Here is a 20,798-nt window from a genome sequence, read left to right on the forward strand (position 1 = left end):
GACTGAGTGGGAGGCAATAAACAGCCACCCAGAAAAGGCGAAGATGCTGTTAGTGGGTGGTACAAGCAACTGAATGTTGCTTGCCTGTAAATCCCTCTAGCTCCTCATCCTAACCACCTACAAAAGCAAATATTGTCTGTCAAGTTTTCCTCATTTCATCTTTAACGTTCCCCTTTCTTTCCACAAGTGTACTTCCAGGGACTCTGGAAATCTTGAGAACAAACATATTTATAGACATGTTTGGAGACCAGCGCTTCAGTTCATTCAAAGTCTTTCGCTGATCCTCCTGTAGCAGTGGGTACCTGCCTACAATGGACAAAGTAAACAGAAGTTGCCTCTAGAATCTTTCATTCAGCAAGCTGGAACAGAAAAACTCTGAGACAGCTGATGAGCCTTCTTTGTCAGCTACTCTTAGCCTGCTTAAAAGGCACCGATCTGTAAATTTGGCAAACAAAATGGAAATTTGAAAAAATGGAGACTGGTGAAAGATACTTTTTGAAGAAGCTTTTAAGTGGTCTATAAAATTTTGAAATATTTTTCTTTGCTTATGCAAGGTTTGTTTGACCTGGTTATTTCATTTCACGTGTCGTTAGTTCCAAAGAGGTTGTTGAAACATGTTGAGCTGTTCCTCTTTTGTGTGATTTAGGAAGATATTTCTATTCTTTCCATGCTAGTCCTTCTTTTGGTACCAAATTTTCAGTTGAAGTAATACCTAGGAGCTTGGCAACTTCATTAACAGACGTGTAAATGAATAGGGAGATGGAGAAAGAGATTAGCTGTCCTGCTATAGATCAAGTTTGTTGTTGGCTATTTATGCTTTACTTATTTGGCTCTTCACAGTGAATATTCATATTTGTATATTGGTGGATGCATCTGATGCAGAGCTGATAACTGATCGACATTCACACATTGATATATGTATATATATGTGTGTGTGTATATGTATGTACATATATGTGTTTGTGTGTGTATATATATGTGTGTGTGTGTGTGTGTATGTATGCCCCTGGTGGCACAGTGTGTTAAAGCACTGAGCTGCTGAATTTGCGGACCAAAAGATCCCAGGTTCAAATCCCGGGAGCGGAATGAGCGCCCGCTGTTAGCCCCAGCTCCTGCCAACCTAACAGTTTGAAAACATGCAAATGTAAGTAGATTAATAGGTACTGCTCCAGCGGGAAGGTAAAGGCGCTCCATGCAGTCATGCCAGCCACGTGACCTGGAGATGTCTATGGACAACGCCGGCTCTTCAGCTTAGAAATGGAGATGAGCACCAACCCCCAGAGTCGATCACGACTGGACTCAACATCAGGGTTGACCTTTTATATAATGTACATACAGTAGAGTCTCACTTATCCAAGCCTCGCTTATCCAAGCCTCTGGATAATCCAAGCCATTTTTGTAGTCGATGTTTTCAATATATCGTGATATTTTGGTACTAAATTCGTAAATACAGTAATTACAACATAACATTACTGCATATTGAACTACTTTTTCTGTCAAATTTGTTGTATAATATGAAGTTTTGGTGCTTAATTTTGTAAGATCATAACCCAATGTGATGTTTAATAGGCTTTTCCTTAATCCCTCCTTATTATCCAAGATATTCGCTTATCCAAGCTTCTGTCGGCCCGTTTAGCTTGGATAAGTGAGACTCTACTGTAATTAGGATCGAGTTAACAACAAAACCACTGGGCCAAGTCACACCAAATTTGGTCACAATTCTCATCACTTTCCAAGGAGTGACCATCAAAAAAAGAGAAAGAAAACAGAGAAAAGGCCAGAAAAATCCCCCTTCCAAAAAAAAACACTCTGTGCATGTGCAATACATCTCCTGCTTACCGCGCCCACCCCCAGCGCTCTTCCTTCTCCATGTCCGTGGGCATCTGTGACACGGCCCAGTTGATGGAGGCATACTCGGCCAGGTCAGGCAAGTCCTCCAGCGCCTGGGCCCGGAACAACAGTGTGTATGAGGAAGGTCTCCTTTCTGGGAAGGTTTTCCTGCTCTTTGCTTTGTATTGGAGGCACACGACAGTGGTCCTCTGGGCCTCCCTCCCCAAATGCAAAGCCATAACGAGGAACGTAGTTAGTTTGAGGTCTTGCTGTTGGCTCTTATTTTGTTTGGGGCACCATCTTTGCGAAATTGAATTGAGCAATCTGCAAGTTACACCATTGGGACCCATTGACAAGACTCATGGCACAGTGGTGATGTCCATTGGCTATCAATGCGCCATAGGAAGAGTTCCTAGCATTGCAGCTCCGTTAGGCTCACTTGTAGGAATACGGCTGAGGCATCTGAAGGAAATAGTCTGATCTGATACACGGTTTCCCCTGCTGCAGTCTGACTTTTTTTTCTTTTTCTTTTAAAAGCAGTCTTCCTGAGTTTACTTTCATAGGCCTCCCCAAAGCTCCGGAGTGTGGCTTCCCTGCAAAAGTGGTTGCTCATCATGTGCTGTCTTTTATCTCTCTTGTAGTGCATGCTTTATTTGTGGAGCTTAAAGATAAACCACCCCAAAACACTGTTCCTGCTCCGAGGGAACCATGAGTGCAGGCACCTCACAGAATATTTCACCTTTAAGCAGGAATGTAAGTATGGGGGAACAGGTGGGTTTGGCATCTGATAAAAGAAGACTGTGGGTGCTGGTGGGATTGTATGCATGCCTTTGGCCGCCTGCCCTCCTCCAATGTACATGTATGGGACATTTTAAATCCCTGTTCACAGGAGGTCTGTTAGCAATGTGTTGCCCTCATCATCATGCTGGCAGCCTGACTCCTCACAAGCTGTCCCTCCCACCTCCATCAGCTTAAGGACCCAACACCCTGTAATTACTGCCAAGAGCTTTCCATTCAGGACTGCAGCTGGTGACAGGACTGGAGGAAGATCGGGGACTTCCCCTTTGGCAGAGATTGCTAAGTGACTCCCACTGTATTTGTATGTGTGTGTCACTTGAATAAACAAAACCTGTTTTAATTATACAGACTGTATGGGAATGGTAGTAAGAGAAACTGTCACTTCACTCTTCATTCAGTTTCCATATGTCACCATACCATTCTTCACCCTTCAATAGTTAGGTGGCCTTTTTCTTCTTTTTTTTCCAAATAATTTTTGGGGGGGGGGGGGGACAAGGGAAGGAAAAAATTGCGGATAATAGATTAGTACTTGAAGGCTTTCACGGCCAGAATCATTGGGTTGATGTGAGTTTTCTGGGCTGTATGGCCATATTCCAGAAGCATTCTCTCCTGACATTTTGCCCACATCTACGGCAGGCATCCTCAGAAGCCGTGAGGTCTGTTGGAAACTAGGCAAGTGGGGTTTATATATCTGTGGAATGTCCAGGTTGGGAGAAAGAACTCTTGTCTGTTAGAGGCAAATGTGAATGTTTCCATTGGCCAGCTTGATTAGCATTGAATGGCTTTTCACTTTCAAAGCCTGGCTGCTTCCTTCCTGTCCTGATTTTAGAGTTTTTAAATACTGGTAGCCAGATTTTGTTCATTTTCATAGTTTCCTCCTTTCTGTTGAAATTGTCCACATGCTTGTGGATTTTAATGGCTTCTCTGTGTAGTCTGACATGGTGATGGTTAGAGTGGTCCGGCATGTCAGTGTTCTCAAATAATAATCTGTGTCTAAGGCCAACACCCAACAAAGGATTCCCCCAGGCAGGAAGCTGCTGCAGTCTTGTTTAAATTTCTCAGAATCTCAATTTGAAATGAGCAATTGAATTTCTAAGATCGTTGTTTGACAACTGAAGATACAAAGCGTGTAGATACCTGAGTGTATAATGTTCAGTCTGTAGTATAAACAAGCTTTAGCACTTCTGCAGAAACGTGAAGAACTTGGTGTTAAAGAGTATAGGAGTTTTTCCTGCATTTTGATACTGGTTTTGTTTTTCCTCTTCTGGTTCTCATAATCTGCAAAAGAGTGCATTACGATTCTCTTTTTTCCCTGTCTACATTGTTTATATCACAATATGTTGCAGGGACTGATTTTCACAGTACACTTCAAAGAGGCTTATACATCTGATGAGCTGTTTTTAAAAGGTAACAAGACATATAAAATAGGTATCTGATTTGGAGATGGCCTGTAAAATCCCAAACTGCTCTCAGAAGCTTTCCATACAGCAGTCCTGTCTACAGCAGAGCTGAGCTTAAGGCACTGCTTTCAAACCGTCCCTTGGAGGCTTATCAGATGTTCTTCAGTGACAAAATCTGCAAGGGTGAACAAGTTTCCCTGGAAGACACCTAGCCTGTCGCTCCAAATCTTCTCCTGCAATGTATTGCTGCAGGGGGTGTTGAACATGTTTTAGGATGCTCTTCCAGTTCACATAAAGTGACGGTGAACTGCAGCATGTCCGTCTGCCATCCCTTGCAAATTGTCCATGCACACTTGAATATGCCGTGGCATTGTCTGCACAGCATGATAGGCCTGTAGGAAATATATTGCCGTCCTTCATCAGACATCTTGATGTGGAAATTCTATGAAGGAAGAGCATGAAAACAGGAGCAACATGGAGGAAGAGAGGTGTGCAGCACATTTGAACAGGAGCCTTTTTTCTTTGCTTTTACATATCATTGGATTTTCCAGAACCTTGTGGACAACTGAGGGGCTGCAATCAGTTTCTCCTGCATAGCTGATACATACCAGTTGCCTTCTTTTACTTCATTTCCTGTAGGTCGAATCAAGTACTCAGAGCGGGTGTATGATGCATGCATGGATACCTTTGATTGTCTTCCTCTCGCTGCCCTTTTGAACCAGCAGTTTTTGTGTGTGCACGGAGGGCTGTCTCCTGAAATCACATGTCTAGACGATATTAGGAAAGTAAGTCATCTCGCTTTCTCTTACTTTTGCATTCCTTCTCCATACACCAGAATTGGTGAAATCGCATTGATGTGATTTAGTTGTAGGAAGTTGTAAATTTTTGGAGACAACAACATACAGTTTGACAACTTCTGTCTGACTTTTATAAGTCTATAAGTTTAACATCTTCTGACAAATTGCATAGTCAGGAAGAAATTTGGTGTCTTAATCTTTAAAATAAATCAAATGTACTTTTCTTTTGGAAAAAAAATCCATCCCTTAGATCTTTCTCCCATGCAAGTAATGATTAATATGATCTTTGGCAGAGCTGGTTGGAGATGAATGTCCATGCCAAGTGGTCTAAAATTAAACTAAGTTTTCCAAAATTTGAGGTCTCTAACTGCAATAGTTGCTGATTTAGACCTTATCTAAAGAGTAGTCAGTCAGCATGCACACATTTAAGAAAATGCCAGTTTTGGGGTCTAATAAAATTGAAACTAAATATATAAGAATGGCTAGTAAATTGAAATCCTGTACAGTTTTGCTCTACAAGACTGATATGTTTTTGTTTTGCAATGCAGCCATTATCAATTTATTCAGATCAAAGTATGTTATATATCACATTGAGACCATAGGGGCCGCCATGCAGTAACTAGCGCTACAGCTAAAATTTGGTGGGAAGATTTAGACTACTTGGCGTGGAATGACCCATATTTAATTCCTAGATGCCATAGGTGAGCTGTATATGTCTAGCACAGATGGAAGCTTTTTTTGTTTTTTGTTTCAATGCACTATATTTTAATCATGTGTCTCCTCAGTTCTGTGGATATATATTTATAATTGCCTTTTTGTATGTGTCTTCAGTTAGACAGGTTTAAGGAACCTCCGGCTTTTGGTCCAATGTGTGATCTGCTATGGTCTGATCCATCAGAGGATTATGGCAATGAGAAGACATTGGAACACTTTACCCACAATACTGTTCGAGGTTGCTCTTATTTCTACAGGTGAAAAATAACTCCAACGAAGAATTTAGTAGAGTGAAAAATAAATGTAGGGCACTCTAATTTGCTATGCTCTGTTCTTTCTACCTCCTGCGCTTTGTGCAGAATTCTCTTTTTAGCAAGTGTGGGCAATTCTGTTCTAAAAATACACCTTGGCTCAGTTGAATCCCCTTTGAATTTTTACTCCTAAAATGCAAGGCCTAGAATGCAGTGTCCTTACTGCTTTCTAATATATTTCAAGCATTCTAAATGTAACTGTAAGATTTTGCATCAGACATATCTGTATTGAATTGCACTTTAAGCTTTTCTGAGTTACAGGACATTTGGTATTTTGAATTCAGTTTCCTAGATTTCTTCAGTTCCTGCAAATGTTTCAAGATCGTGTCAGATCACCAGTTACTATAAAATGTAGTTTGATTTGAAGGTTTTTGGCAGACCTCCGCTGTTCTTGAGAACTGCACACTCCTTTGAGAAAAGCAGAGATACAGAGGCAATAATTCCCTTCAGCACATGTTAACATGCTTTTAATACTTTCTTTTTCAGTTACCCCGCGATTTGTGAATTTTTGCAAAACAATAATTTATTATCTGTGATTCGAGCACATGAAGCCCAGGACGCTGGGTAGGTTCAAATGAAATCCAGGTTTGTGTTCAACAGCTTTTTTTTCTCCTGTGTATTCTGAAAAACCATCCATTTACACTCTGTCGGTTTTCTTCTAGGTACCGAATGTACAGAAAAAGCCAGACTACAGGTTTTCCATCCCTAATCACAATTTTTTCTGCACCAAATTATCTAGATGTCTATAACAACAAGGGTAAGGCTTGGACTGTGTGTCATGAGTATTTATGGTGGCTTCATTATGGATCCTGCCTGATTCTTTTGTGCATTTGTGTTCAAACACCTGTATTTTCCCCAAAGTGACTTTCATCTCATCCTTTTTTCACTTAACATGTTGCTATCTTACAAATGGAGCACAGGCTTTGCTCAACTTTTCATCTGATAATGTTGGGTTTAGCAGAATCACCCCTTTATAGAACGGGATGTAAAAGTATGATCTCTACTCCTCTTTCTTTTTCTCCTTTCCCCCCTTACTGTAATTGTTGAAATTTGAACCAATGCTTAAGTGGTGGGAAGATTTAGGGTAATTAAAATATTAAGCGTTCTCTTGTGATTAGTCTTCACACTGGTAAAGTTCTGCAACTGGGATCTAGGTCCCTGCAATATTTGTGTGGCATTTATTCTGCAGGCCTTGTCTGGCACTTTTCTGTCATCCTAAGGGATAATTTGAATCTAATACATTGATGTGACTTGGACTGTAGTTTAGTTGATAGAATACAACAATGGTTTCATCAAAGAGAGTTTGGGGGCATGAAGAGGGAGAACTTTGTTAAAATGCAGCTAGATGTCTACAGGATGAACCTACAAGATTGTTACTATTATTATTACTATTATTGTGTGTCTTAAGTCATTCCCGACTTGTGAGAGCCCTGCAGTGATGCTATCATATGGCTTTCTTGGCTAGATTTATTCAGAGGAGGGTTACTTTCCTCTGGGAATGAGGGAATGACACTTGCCCAAGGCCACTCAGTGGGTTTTCATGACATAGTAGAGATTTGAACCCTGATTTCCCAGAATCGTAGTCCAGTATTCTAACGACTATGCCACACTGGCTTGTGATGATTTATGGGAATGACTTGTGTAACCCTGAGCATGTTGGAGACAGGGAGGAATATTTATATGATGTAATCAAATTGACTACTAGGTGTCAAAATCAAACACGCCTCCGTTATATGCAGTTCCTTTGAGATCTGTATGTTATAGGCCTGGTTACGCAGAGAGAGCTTTGGTAGGTGTCCTTTCTTGTGAACTGGACAAAGGGAGTGTGTTGCACTTGCTTCTGCTGTGGGCCTCTTTGTGGCTTTTGACATAATTGACCATAGTGGCTTTTGCCCTGCTTTCCAGAGATGGAACTTAGAGGCACTGTGTTGCAGCAACTCCATTCCTTTGTGGAGAAATGAGCCCAGAGCATGATGTTTGGGACTACTGCTTAACCTCTTGGCCTTTTGCCCTGTGGGTTCTCCATGTTTTCATTTTATCCTCCATGCTATTTAACATAAAACATGAAACCACTGGGAGGGTTTGTCTGGAACTTTGGATTGTAACTAGTGTACTGATAACACTCAACACTATTTCTTCTTTCCTCTTTGACTTCAGTTCTGAACATGTGTCTGTAATCAGTAATGGGCTCGATAAGGGCAGATAAATCAAAGCTTGATCCAGACAAGACAGATGTGCTCTTAATTGAAGGAATGTTCAGACTGGGCTACAGGGGTTGCATTCACCCTAAAGACATATGTCCACGACTTCCTCTCCTATGTTCAGCACTGAGCTGGAAAACTGGTTTCTGTGGTGACCATCCTGTTTGGAATATGATCCACTTGGAGGTTGAAGAAATTTCAAAAGAGTTCAAAGAGATACAGCCGTTAGAGTGGAGCTGGTTACCAGGCAAAACAACTTTGCTAGCTACCCATCTGTTTCCTGGCACAATTCAAACTGCTGGTGTCATCTATAGAGCTCCGTGTGGCTCAGGTCCCAGTTTTCTAAAAAATTATATTCTTCTATACAAGTCTGGATGGGCTTTGAGGTCTTCTAGTGATGTGCTTCCCTCCACCTTACTGATGTAGTGACAGGGAAGCTTTCTTCATGGCTGCTCGCATCTCTCTGATAGTTTCATTCTATTTTAACTTCTTATATGTTCCATTGCCACCATCCCAAAGTAATAACTGCATTGTTTTAGATACACCACTAAACCACAGTATTATGTTACACGTATGGGACTGCTTCCCCACACCTTCCTATGTAGCTTCAAAGAAGAAGTAGGAAATTTCTGCTTCTGTTTCTAACTAACCATACTTGAAACAAAACTAACTGGCTAATTTTACTTAGATAAACTAGATAATTTTGCCCAGAGAAACCAGGCTTATAGACTCTGGTTTGATGTCAGCTTGTTCAGATAAACTCTAGTTCAGGCTAGCTGCATTCTCTTCCCATTTAGTGTTATGTCTAGTCTGCCTGTCAATGTGCATTTTCATGTGAAGTTGTCTGGCTTTAAAAGAAACTGCTAAATACAGTGATGTAACTGCGTATTCAGAGCTCTGTTAATCTGAAAGAAAGATGCTGCAGACAATGAACGTTGTGATTTATCTCTCTGTTTTTTCCTTCTAGCTGCTGTGCTGAAATATGAAAATAATGTCATGAACATCAGGCAGTTTAATTGTTCCCCACACCCCTACTGGCTTCCAAATTTCATGGATGTTTTCACATGGTCTTTGCCTTTTGTAGGGGAAAAGGGTAAGCGAGAATTGGCATTGTAAAATTTGTAGTGGCAAAACAATAGACCAAAGAGGAAAAGAGAGCCCAAAGCCTTTCATGGCCAGAATCACTGGGTTGCTGTGAGTTTTCCGGGCTGTGTGGCCATGTTCCAGAAGCATTCTTTACTGGTGTTTCACCTGCATTTTTGCCAGGCATCCTCAGAGGTAATGAGGTATGTTGGAAACTAGTCAAGTGGGGTTTATATATCTGTGGAATGTTTAGGGTGAGAGGAAGAACTCTTTCAGCTTCTACATCTGGCTTCTTACTGCCTGAGGAAATCCTTTGTTGGGTGGTGTTAGCTGTCCCTGATTGATTCATGTCTGGAATTCCCCTGTTTTCTGAGTGTTGTTCTTTATTTACTGTCCTGATTTTAGAGTTTTTAAATACTGGTAGCCAGATTTTGTTCATTTTAATGGTCTTCTTTCTGTTGAAATTGTCCACATGCTTGCATATTTCAGTGGCTTCTCTGTGTATATATAAACCCCACTTGACTAGTTTTTAACATTACCTCTGAGGATGCCTGCCTTAGATACAGGTGAAACGTCAGGAGAGAATGCTTCTGGAACAGGGCCATACAGCCTGGAAAACTCACAGCAACCCAAAAGAGATCCCCTTGGAGCAGTTTACCTGGGCTATATGTAGTAGATAGTGGTGTATTTCTGCCTGAAAGTTTGCCTAGAATTTGGCCTTTAGAGAAGTGTAATCACTTAAAAAAAATAAAAGAGAAGTGTTATAACATTAAGATTGCAAAAGAGACTGCAGGCTGTGGCCTCTGAATCAAGATTGCAAACCACTGTTTGAAGTGAGTTTGCAGTCCTGATGTGGAAGGCAAGTGCAAAATTCAGTCTTCTCAATTCAGATGCAGTGTCAAATGTTGATTTTACTGAAGAGTTGTAAGGCTGCAGAGAACCTGTGAGCAACAGCACAATGTGTGAACCAACCCATTTATGTATTGCACAGCATAGTCTAGTTGTTAATCACTGTTCTCATTTCTTACTACATCCTGCAGTTACAGAGATGCTGGTTAACATCCTCAACATCTGCTCCGATGATGAGCTTATTACAGATGGAGATGAAACATTGGATGGTAAAGAAATCCTTTTTTACATTTTAAGGGTGGGGGTAACTTCTGGGCTTTCAAGCAAATCTGGAGAAATTGATTTCAAGTACTGGACGTGTAGTCTTCTTCTTTGCACCATTTTGTTGTCATCTTTTTCATTCATAGCTAAAGCTCGCCATCCTTGGCTATTTTACAGGTTATTATTTCTTTAGTTCTTTAGTACTGTCAAACTAGCAACACCTACATTTGTAGGAAGACTTGTGTTTTTTTGGGTGGGGGGTTAGGACAACGCAATGTTGAGACTGAAGACCAGTTTTTGGTATTTCCGCTGTAACATGATTAAGGTCTTCCCAGCAATTTATACATGTCTCTTTTTTTTACTGTAAAATCAGTGAAAAAATGATCTTCTCAGTAAGATCTGCAAATTAGATCATCTTTTTTATCACTGGTCATTGAATTGGCTTTTCCATCATTTCTGCCTAATCTTCAGAAATAAAACCAACTCATCCCCTAAGGCCCCTACCAATAAGTTTTCATATGGTGCACCAGGAAGGCATGTATTTGCCAATCCAGAGTTCGGTGGCCTGAGTGACAGAAAAAGAGAGGGAGACTTAGCCAAGCGGGCATAATGCAAGTACAGAAGAGAACTACCTACAAGTTCTTCTTGTCCCATTGCATTTTTTTATATTAAAAAAATGTTTTTCCTCCCTCCCATGGAAATTAAATTTGTTTCTTCTATCTCTATCTTCATCTCTTTGTTTACTTGGTGTCTCCTCTCCCTGAAGATAACTACATTTCAAGCTATCCGAAAGGTACCCAGCTAGACTTTGCTAAAAGCTTAATTCTCACTGCCTGTGCCACCAGATTTCCTTGGAGTGGATTTTGAATAGCTGACTAGTTGGAAAGTCTCGCCATTTTCCCCCCTTCTCCCCCTTCAGTTTTAACATGAACGTGGTGCGTTTGGTTTTGTTTCTTTTTTAAACCCTCTTGTGTTCCACCAGGAACCTGAATGATGGGGGGTGCTGGAGGTGGAGGGTCCACGTTTCTCTTGACTTTGAATGCAGCCACCTTATGCATGGCTGATCCATTGGTGCATGTCAGATCTCCAGTTTGGCTTGTCCTGTTCTTAATGCATAGTTGGGCCATTAAAAACAAAACAAAGCAAAATCAGCTGAGAGGAGATGTATGTGTCATTCAGTTTACCATTGAACCCATCCTGCAACATCGCCATGATTTTCAGTCCATGTCTGGTCTGTGTAGTAAACGGGAGAGTGCTTTTTCCATAGTGCACTGTACAAAGCTACGGGCTTGAGTAAAGCCATGAGGGTCCAGCCCTTTCTTTGTCTGTGCCAAAGACTGTGCTTGTGCGACTGCTCTCCCTTCTGCAAGCACAGCCCAGCATTCGGATGCCTTCACTCTCACTTGGTCTTGTCAATTTTTACATGTGATCTTGCCTTGCCAAACTGTGTCCCTCTGGCTGAGTCATCCATATTACATCCCATGTGTAACGCGGTCAAATCCATTTCGAGGGCAAGAGGTCTGCTGTCCCTGAGCAACACTTGTTTTCCAACTTCTGGTGGTCCTACTTCTCCCCCTCACCCTTTTTAGACTTCTTGTCTGTGTGTCATTCTGTCCGTCATCTGCTCCCGTTTCCATTCTGACTATTCCCCTTCCATGATTGTGACTGATGGAATTTAGCTGTGAAGTTGTAATCTGATTTCTCTTTCCTAGAGCCAAGCAGATGCTTCATTATGGCATCGCCTGAGCCGTACGTGTTTTCATGCCCCATTCTTTTAAACCTTTTTTTGATTCTTCTCTCCTCAAGGAGGCACAAATGCCCGTAAAGAGATAATCAGGAATAAGATCAGGGCCATTGGGAAGATGGCACGAGTCTTTTCCGTTCTTCGGTAAGTTGGCTTTTTCTTGGAAATGTTGGCTGGAAAGTGACATCCTTCTGCCAAACTGATGGGGAGGGGGTTTTTCTATATAAACCACACTAGAGGAAAAGGGCAATTTATTGGCTGGGATTCTCACATACCAGATGTTCAAATATCCACAGCCACACACAAAGCCCTTTGCATACCTCTTTGTTGAAATGGCATTGGAGTCCATGCTAAAGACACCCACTCTTCTGAGATTACCTGACCTTCTCTTAGAGGGGGTGGGATATAAATAAAGATTACTACTACTACTACTACTACACCTAGGAAACCATTTTGGACGACAATATTGTCTGCTTTGACTGGCCCCATCTCTCCAGGGGCTCAAGGAAAGCGGACTCTTTCCCATCATCCACCACATGATACTTTTAATTCAAGGGTGACAAATATGGGCCTCCTGTTGTTGTTTTTTTAGTTTGCAGTTCCCAGGGATTTAGTCAGCCCCAGTTCTGATTGTTCCTATAGGGCTCACATATTTCCAAGTATGGCAACTTTTTAATGTCTAGCAGATCGATGAAAACAAGATCTCTGCCTTAGGAACCATGCTTCTGCATTGCTTTTGTACACAGATGTAAAAATGGACATTTTGCCTTTTTTCAGGGAAGAGAGCGAGAGTGTGTTGACGCTCAAGGGCCTGACTCCCACAGGTACTTTGCCCCTGGGAGTGCTCTCAGGGGGGAAGCAGACTCTACAGACAGGTAAGTTAGTTCTACACCCAGCCCTGTGCCCCAAAAAACTTCCTGTACAGGGTAAGGAGACCCAAACTGTGTGAATTTGCCCCTGTGGCATTCCTCAGAAGATACCCCAGGTTTGGGAGGGGAGTGGAGGGGTAGTTTTTTCTTTGCCACATCAGAGCTTTGCCACAAATGATATGGAATTTCAAACAGCCCTGTGAATTTGTTGATGACATCTCTAGACTTTCTTTTTGGAGAAGGATAGCGCAAAAAAGTGTGGAGAATGATGAGCAAAAGAAGTTGGGCCATTTGGTTGATGTCATAGAAACCTGACAAGGGGACTTGAGGAAGGGATTTTATCCAGTGCATTTGTATGATGCTATCATAGTTGCAGATCCTGTTGGGAATAGATGCTTAAAGAATGAGTAGTACTTACTGGACACTGTTCTTTGTAATAACCCTTTTGATTTCATCTCCTTAACAGCAATTGCCGTTTCAACTTCTGCTACCTAAGAACGTACTATTAGTCTGCTTTTTTATCTCTGTAATACTAAATCCATCCATGCTTTGTGTTAACATTGAAATTTTGCTGAGCATTTTTAAAATATTAATATCTGTGCTGGTTATATGTGATTCTTAAATGGGTTCTGAGGGAATGTAATGTAATGTGCGTCCAGACTTTCTCTTTCCTTGCCTTTTGTGTCATTTAGTATTGCCCTTTATGAATCAAGAAATGAACCTGCCCCCTTATGCATGCCTCCTTCATCTTAGAATTGCAAGATTGATCAAGAAACCCCAATAATTAAAAGCTGAAATTGACACAGTTACTCTTCACTCTTTTCAGTTATATACCAGATGGCAAACTATTAAGCAATTTCTAGTGCTAGAGTGCCCCCCCCCCGCCCCTCCTCTTTTGCAGTTGTGTCATAGCATCTGTCAAAAGAGATATATTGATAAAGTTATCTATAAGCATAGCATGGGAGTTGGACTGGATGTCCATTCCCAACAATCTGATTCTCTGATTCAAAATTACGGTACATGAATACTTACCATGTGTTTTTTTTTTTCAAAATCGAGAAAGAATCTGCATTGTGGAAAGGAAGGACTTAGGAAGAGAGGCAACCCAAGACTTCCATTCATATCAGATCCTAAGAAAATTGCAAACTCAAACATTATTGAACATAGCCTATTGGAAAATAACTGCACCCAGTCTCTGGGCACAAATCCTTTTGGCAAATGTTGTAAATCTCCATGATTATGTGGAGACCACCTTTTGAAAACCACTAGTCAAGAAAAGCATGACCTTGTTAGAAGTCAACTCTTTCAACAAGTGATATTCGCAAGCATTAACGTAATGGCACCCAGGTAACTCAGCTGTTAAACTGCCAAGGACAAACACATGCCACTACAAAATATATTTGGTTAGCAGAAGATTGTTGTTTCTTTGCAGTGGTAATTGCCCAAAAGATATACACTCCCTTTAAAAACATTTTACTTTAAAATATGTACTCAAAGATAAAAAAAAACCTAAATATTCTTTGAAAAATAACATATCTTATTTATTCATAAACATTTCATGTTAATTCACCATACAGGCACATTTTTAATGAAGTTCAGTTACAAGATAGGATATAGCTTCTCTGTGTTGAGTACACAGGGTATCATTCTTAGTAGTCCATAGTCTTTAATATAGTTGCACTCTATGAAGTCCATAAAGCATACATGCATCTATTAAAGTCTCTAAATAGCAACATGCATCTACCTCCACAGAGGTCTGGACACATACATGTGCCTGCTTTAATTGAAGACCAAACACATACTGAATACAAAGTGGAGTCCTGAGTCTGAACATGTTCAGTACAATCACATGTCTATAACCCCCTACCACACCAAAGAAGTACAGTCAAACTGGCAAGCCAACATACACATAGAATACAGGTTAGCAAACATATACATTAATAAATCAGTGTAGGCTTTGGAGGTTGCTATTTCCAACAAACCTGCAGCCAATATTAAATTAGCAATTTGAGCGGGTTTCTTCCTATGTACTGCTACCCAGTGCTGGCCAAAGAGAGGAATTACCTCTTTCCCAAAAAGAGACTCTTTGAGCCAGTAAGCTGGAGAAGGTCATGAACGTTTATTTGTTCCTCTTTTAAGGCATCTGGGTCAGGTTGGCTTGCTTTTCTTGCTGACTCTAGGGTACTTTTCCTTGTTATTGCTATGTGTCATCCTGTTCTAAACTCAGCAGACTCCGAGGCTGGCACAAAAGATTGTACGAGATACAAGCGTTTATGTAATGTAGAGGCTTGCCATGGTATGTAAGCTGGAATATCCCCCCTTTGAGCCATGTCACATCAAGCAAAGGCTTGTCTAGTTATAGCTTCTGTCCCCACGGCAGCCACCACATGATGCCTATGGAAAGCTCACAGAAGAGCACGAGGGCCAAAATACTCCCATGACAGCCTTTTGATTGCCTCGGCCTCAGAGTTTAACAACTGATCAAGTTAGAGGCCATTGCTACATAGCATGTCAGCAACTTGTATGGTCTGCCTGTGCAGTGTGGGGAAGAGTGCTTCTTTTGGTCTGTAGTGAATTTCACAACTTTGGTTATCAAGCTAAGTTCATCCAATTTCCTAGAGTGATTTTTCCTAACCTAGCACCCCCCCAAATGCCTTGGACTGTAACTCCCAGCAGTCCAACCAATATGGCCAGTGAGTAGGGCTGATGGGAACTGCAATCCCAAGTAGTTTGTACTGGAATTAGGAATGCCTCCCTGGAATTCAGAATTTTGAACACAACATTGATCAGTTCTCTCAGTCTCTGTTATGCTAGGTAATATAAGTCTAAGGAGCTGCCAACCTTAGTAATCTATATGGCCACGCTTTTCTAAGGTTAAAATCCGTGCACGTACCTTGCTATACTATACTATAGTTCCGGTTGTACTGTCAAACAAGATTTGAAGGGAGCAGCCCCACCATCAAACAAACGAAGCTGTCCAAGGTACTTCCTTGCTTATGGCTTGGATAAATTACTTTTGGGGGACTATAACTCTCACAATGCTAGAAATACAAACAAGTAACTTTTCCAATCTTTCTGCTTGCTGTTGAGTTTTCACAAGTGTATTCAGAGGTAGAATACGCTAATGGCATGCTCCCATTTAGATCCATAGGTCCAGAATGGAAAAGAGGCCTATAAAAATATTCCAGACAGAATCTGTGATCCTAAACGCTCCAAAATCCAAAATTGTCCATATTGGTGGCTTAGATAGTTGCAACTTTGCTTTCTAAGATAATTCAATGTACACACATTTTATTTCATACACAATTTTTTTATGTATGTATGTATGTATAATTACAATTATAGGTATTCGGACATCCAACATTATTTATTTATTTCTATTCCACTTTTCTCCCAGATTGGGACTCAAAAGTGGCAAACAACATGTAAACAAAAATATTACAACCATAAACATAGTCACCAAACCACAATATTGCATGAAAAATTATAAAGCACACAACAACGTAATAATTAACCCAAAATAATTTAAACATTTAATACAATTAAAAACACTTCTAGTAATAGATACTCAAGCTGTATATGGTTTTAAAAATGCTTTAAAAGTAATGCCTCAGAATTCATGAAAGGACAAGTCTTGCACATGCTCTCTATATATATCTATATCTGTGTGCAAGTGAAAAATTATTAATATATTATTGGGAACCCAGTTGTAAAGTCATAGCAAATGCTATCTGAGGGCAAATGATGGATGTGTTTGTTCATAGAGTGGGTTGTTTTTTGGTTATACTGATCCTTTGGAAAGTTGTATTGATGCAGTGTGAAAGCTGTTTGAAGGCGCGAGCCTCTTGTAGCCAAAGCTCTCCTTTAGTTGTAGAGGAGCACCTTAGGTTTAGCTGCGGCTGCCCCCACCTGTCCCATTGCCAAGACGAGGATTAAGACTGACCTTAAGCGAGTCTCCTTCCCCTCAGACACTCTTCTGGGAAATGCTGATTAGCTGACTTAAAGCAGTGGCTGTTGATGAAATGTAGGAGTGTGGGGGCATGGCAACCCAGGCATGGAATAGGCCTCCGCCAAGACAGCGACTGGTGCCCAGTCTTGGAAAAGCTGGCTCTTGTTATCCTCTGTTCTGTTCCAATGGGTTGCGATGCCGTGCCATGCAGCTGCCCATCTGAGCTCCTTCCGTCTCTCTGTCCTGTTGCCATCCTTCTCTGCTGGCTGATCATTCTCACAATCCTCCTCTGTTGGGACTGGGAGGGTTGTAGATCTCAAAGCAACCATGGTGATGTTACGTTCACTCACTCTTTTCTGTCTTCATTTTTGCATGCCACTGTTCCTTCTGTATTACAGCCACAGTAGAAGCGGTAGAGGCACGGGAAGGTATGGCTAGAATCTTGTGAGATCTGTGATGGTTTTGTGTGTTTTCCGGTCTTTCCCCTTCCCCTGAACTTACTCTCAACAGTACAAAGTATTTTTATTTCTTGCATCACAGGGCTGAATTGGGAAGAGGCACTGGCCTGGTGAACACCCTTCACTGTTTAGGTCCCTTGAAGTGAGAGCACAAAAGCATCCTGCTGACTCTCTGCTCTGTTACTATAAACATAAATGGCTGGGCTTCATCTCACTGACAGGACTAAGGAGAGTAGGAAGTCTCAGAAACCATAGGGGTGTAAGGCACCATGATGTGGCTGTCCTTTCTCTGCATATCAAGCCTTCCATTCTCTATTGGCTTCAGAAGTATAACATGGAATTAGATACAACTGTTTACATTTCCGGTGGGGCCGCATTAGTGGAACATAACTCAAACACACTGAACAAACTTTGCATTTGCCCTGTTTAGAGGACTCCTGCCTTGCCAGAAGCAGTAGAGAACTCTTGGTTTTTCTGACTCAAGAATGACGTTCTATACAGAGCTCAGAAAACCTACTCCTTTTTGTCCTGTCCCCAGAATCTTTTGACCAGCATGTCAAATGGTCCTTTTTGCCTTTTCTTTTGAGGTTAATAATGGGCTTGACACAATGGTCAAATGGTTTAACCATGCAGTGGATGTGAATCCAGGCCACTTGTCCATCTAAAATATTATCTGCAAAAGAGCAGCAGCTTTCTCAGATCTCAGGCAAAAATCATAACGGGAGATGCGAGCAATTGCTATCACTGAGGTATAGCCAGGCTTTTCACATACATTAAAGTCCCAGTGTCCTACTTGTCTTCAAAGTGATCCTCTGTATCACAGAAAAGTAAAAAGTCACAAGCCAGCGCTGAGCAAAGGAGGATGTGCATTTTAAGTTTTCTTCTGGCCACACTCCCAGGTCAGTGGGATGCTCATAGAGAATAAATCTTAAAGACTGCTGTCTTTTATCCTCTACAAAACCTAACCATTGGCTTCTCTTTAGATGGGCTTCCTAAATATGAGACCAAATGTGCAATATTTACCATTCGAGTGTTCCTGGGCAAAAATCGTGCCTGGACAGCAAAGTGCTCAAACAAATGTATATGAGATTAGCTATTGTAAAAACCCAGCTTGCTTTTTGTTCTGTCAAAATCATTCTGCAAGAGGAGTGTTTCGTGCTCTCTGTGAGAGCTGCAAGATTATGCCAAAGGTGTGAATGGGTTCACCACTCTTGATGCTTTCTCCCACTTCTTGTGGCTCCTGCTCATGCAAGATTTAGGAATTCGTTTTACTGTATTTGTACTGTTGTTTAGCTAAAGATTTGTTCATTTCCCGTTTTTGTGGTGTATTTTGTGTTGGGTGAGGGTGTGTATAGTGTTGTGCTGAAGTACATTGATTTAGTTCTCACTATGATTTTGTTTTTGTTTGTTTTTTCAGTTTTCAAAGCTATTCTGCTGTTTCACAATACTAAATGCCCCGTTATGGAACACATGTCTGACTTTCCCTGACTTGATTTTTGAGAGCTAGATATATCAAGCCATACAAAGTAAAATTCAGTACTTAGTTACCGTATTTTTCGCTTTATAAGACGCACCTGATGATAAGACGCACCTAGTTTTCAGAGGAGGAAAATGGGGAAAAATAATTTGAACTAAAAGATGACCTAGAACATTTTAATAAAATAACATGTAATATGTAGACATTACCAAACAGTCAACAGCACTGTTGACAGTCAGCAATCTAGACTTCTTGTTAATAAGCTTCCTGAGAGATTCACTTTAAAAAAAAACATATTTTTTTCCAAAATTTGCCTGGAATAATGTCCAGAGTGGGAGAAAGAACTCTTGTCTGCCTGAGGGAAGTGTGAATGTTGCAATTGGCCATCTTGATTAGCACTGAATAGCCTTTCAGCTTCACCACCTGGCCGTTTCCTGCCTGGGGGAATCCTTTGTTGGGAGGTGTTAGCTGCCCCTGATTGATTCATGTCAGGAATTCCTGTTTGCTGTCCTGATTTTAGAGGGTTTTTTAAAAAAAAAAACATCCACAAGCATGTGGACAATTTCAACAAAAAGGGAGGAAATTATGAAAATGAACAAAATCTGGTTACAAGTTTTTTTTTTTAAAAAACTCCAAAATCAGGACAGTAAAAAAAGAACAACACTCAGAAAACAGAGGAATTCCAGACATGAATCAACAAGGGTCAGCTAACACCTCCCAACAAAGGATTCCCCCAGGCAGTAAGCAGCCAGACGTTGAAGCTGAGGCGATTCAATACTAATCAAGGTGGCCAACTGCAACATTCAAACCTGCAGACAAGCGTTCTTTCTCTCACCCTGGACATTCCACAGATGGTTAGAAGAGGGTGAGAAATCATTCAGGATTGAGATGGTTTGAGGGAGAGCGGATGTCTGTGCTTTTGTCTGCGTGTCTATGCCATTCACAGGGGCCCCTAGAAACCCAAGGCAGATCAGGAAGGAAGAGAAAAAGGACGAGGGTTGCTCTATTTACTGGAAGTCCAACTGCGGCAGATCGAGGGTACAGAGGGTGCTGGTGAAAAAGTCCAGGTCTTCCACGGAGAAGCTGACGGGGCTGTCTAAAAAGCCTTGGAGGGTGGGAGAAAGACCCCCGGGTGTTTGGGGCTCCACCGCGAAGGGGCTCAGGTCTGGAGGCAACAAAGGCGGCTTGGGGCTTCCCAGGAAGGCATTGTCCGGGGAGGAAGAGGAAGAGGAGGAAGGGCGAAGCCCAGCTGTCCCGTTTGGCACCTCCTCGGCGCCCCCCTCTTTGGTGGGTGTCAGGTAACCAGTGGGGGGCCCTGACGGCTCCGTGTTGCCTGGGTAAGGAGGACAAGGGAGCTCCCCAAATGGAGAGCTGCCCCCCTCCTCCTCCTCTTCCTCCTCCTCCTCCTCCTCTTCTTCTTCCTCTTCCTCCTCCTCTTCTCCTTCTGTAGTGTTCGTGAGGCGCGGCGGCATTGCGGACCTGCTGTTCTGTTCCCCTCTAGCTTCGCCCACGTGAGGTCATATTGCGTTTATAAGACGCACTGACTTTTTCCCTGTATTTTGAGGGGGAAAAAAGTGCGTCTTATAAAGCGAAAAATACGGTAATTCTTTTACAGGAGCAGACTTGCCTAGATATTATTTGGGTTAGGGACAGGCCATTAAGATTTGAGATCTGGATGTGGCTTGAATCGGAAACTTTCAATAGTATTATTTATATGCTCTTGATCCAAAAGATTGGAAAGATTTTTGAACCATCTAAAAAACTTTGACCATCATAAGCAAATCTTCATCTTCTAAAATATTTTCAGTTCTGGAAGTGAGAATGAGGAACAGAAATTGGCAAAACCATAGTTGTACTTGAACTTCCAATAGCCAGTTTTGTTCTGTTGACTGGTAATTCTGTGAGCTCCAGTTAAGAAAACTTTGTTAAGTTCTGTGGATGGGGAAACATATAGGAAGTATCCAGGTTCTGTCTTTTATCTACCATTATAACAGCTTCTGGCAACCTTTGGTTAAAACAAAAAAGGAGTCATTCCTCCCTCCCAAAGTGAGACATGT

The 20,798-nt window shown here is 41.5% G+C and overlaps 2 protein-coding genes across 5 annotated transcripts in view; one reads left to right on the top strand and one right to left on the bottom strand.

Annotated features, from left to right (window-relative positions):
* The window catches only part of ppp3cc (protein phosphatase 3 catalytic subunit gamma), a 52,773-nt gene that overhangs the window by 26,787 nt on the left and 5,188 nt on the right, over positions 1-20,798 (top strand). The window contains exons 4-14 of one of the 4 annotated variants that reach the window (XM_008120156.3): positions 2,472-2,583; positions 4,668-4,813; positions 5,657-5,796; positions 6,337-6,414; positions 6,513-6,607; positions 9,019-9,144; positions 10,175-10,252; positions 11,011-11,037; positions 12,051-12,132; positions 12,766-12,863; positions 17,205-17,234. In XM_008120156.3, coding sequence (XP_008118363.1) covers positions 2,472-2,583; positions 4,668-4,813; positions 5,657-5,796; positions 6,337-6,414; positions 6,513-6,607; positions 9,019-9,144; positions 10,175-10,252; positions 11,011-11,037; positions 12,051-12,132; positions 12,766-12,863; positions 17,205-17,234 — 1,012 coding nt within the window. The remainder of the gene's footprint in view (positions 1-2,471; positions 2,584-4,667; positions 4,814-5,656; positions 5,797-6,336; positions 6,415-6,512; positions 6,608-9,018; positions 9,145-10,174; positions 10,253-11,010; positions 11,038-12,050; positions 12,133-12,765; positions 12,864-17,204; positions 17,235-20,798) is intronic. The other 3 variants (XM_008120157.3, XM_003227043.4, XM_008120158.3) reach the window with 3 other exon arrangements.
* LOC107983463 (homeobox protein Hox-B2-like) lies at positions 19,533-20,362 on the bottom strand. The gene has a single exon (XM_016997201.2). The coding sequence runs from the start codon at positions 20,211-20,213 to the stop codon at positions 19,749-19,751; it is 465 nt and encodes a 154-aa protein (XP_016852690.1). The 5' UTR covers positions 20,214-20,362; the 3' UTR covers positions 19,533-19,748.

The sequence above is a fragment of the Anolis carolinensis genome, unplaced genomic scaffold (assembly GCF_035594765.1).
Source record: "Anolis carolinensis isolate JA03-04 unplaced genomic scaffold, rAnoCar3.1.pri scaffold_8, whole genome shotgun sequence".
Classification (NCBI taxonomy): Eukaryota; Metazoa; Chordata; class Lepidosauria; order Squamata; family Dactyloidae; genus Anolis; species Anolis carolinensis.

Coding starts and splice junctions, on each gene's coding strand:
- LOC107983463 (XM_016997201.2), bottom strand. CDS start 20,213: ATGCCGCCGCGCCTCACGAACACTACAGAAGGAGAAGAGGAGGAGGAA.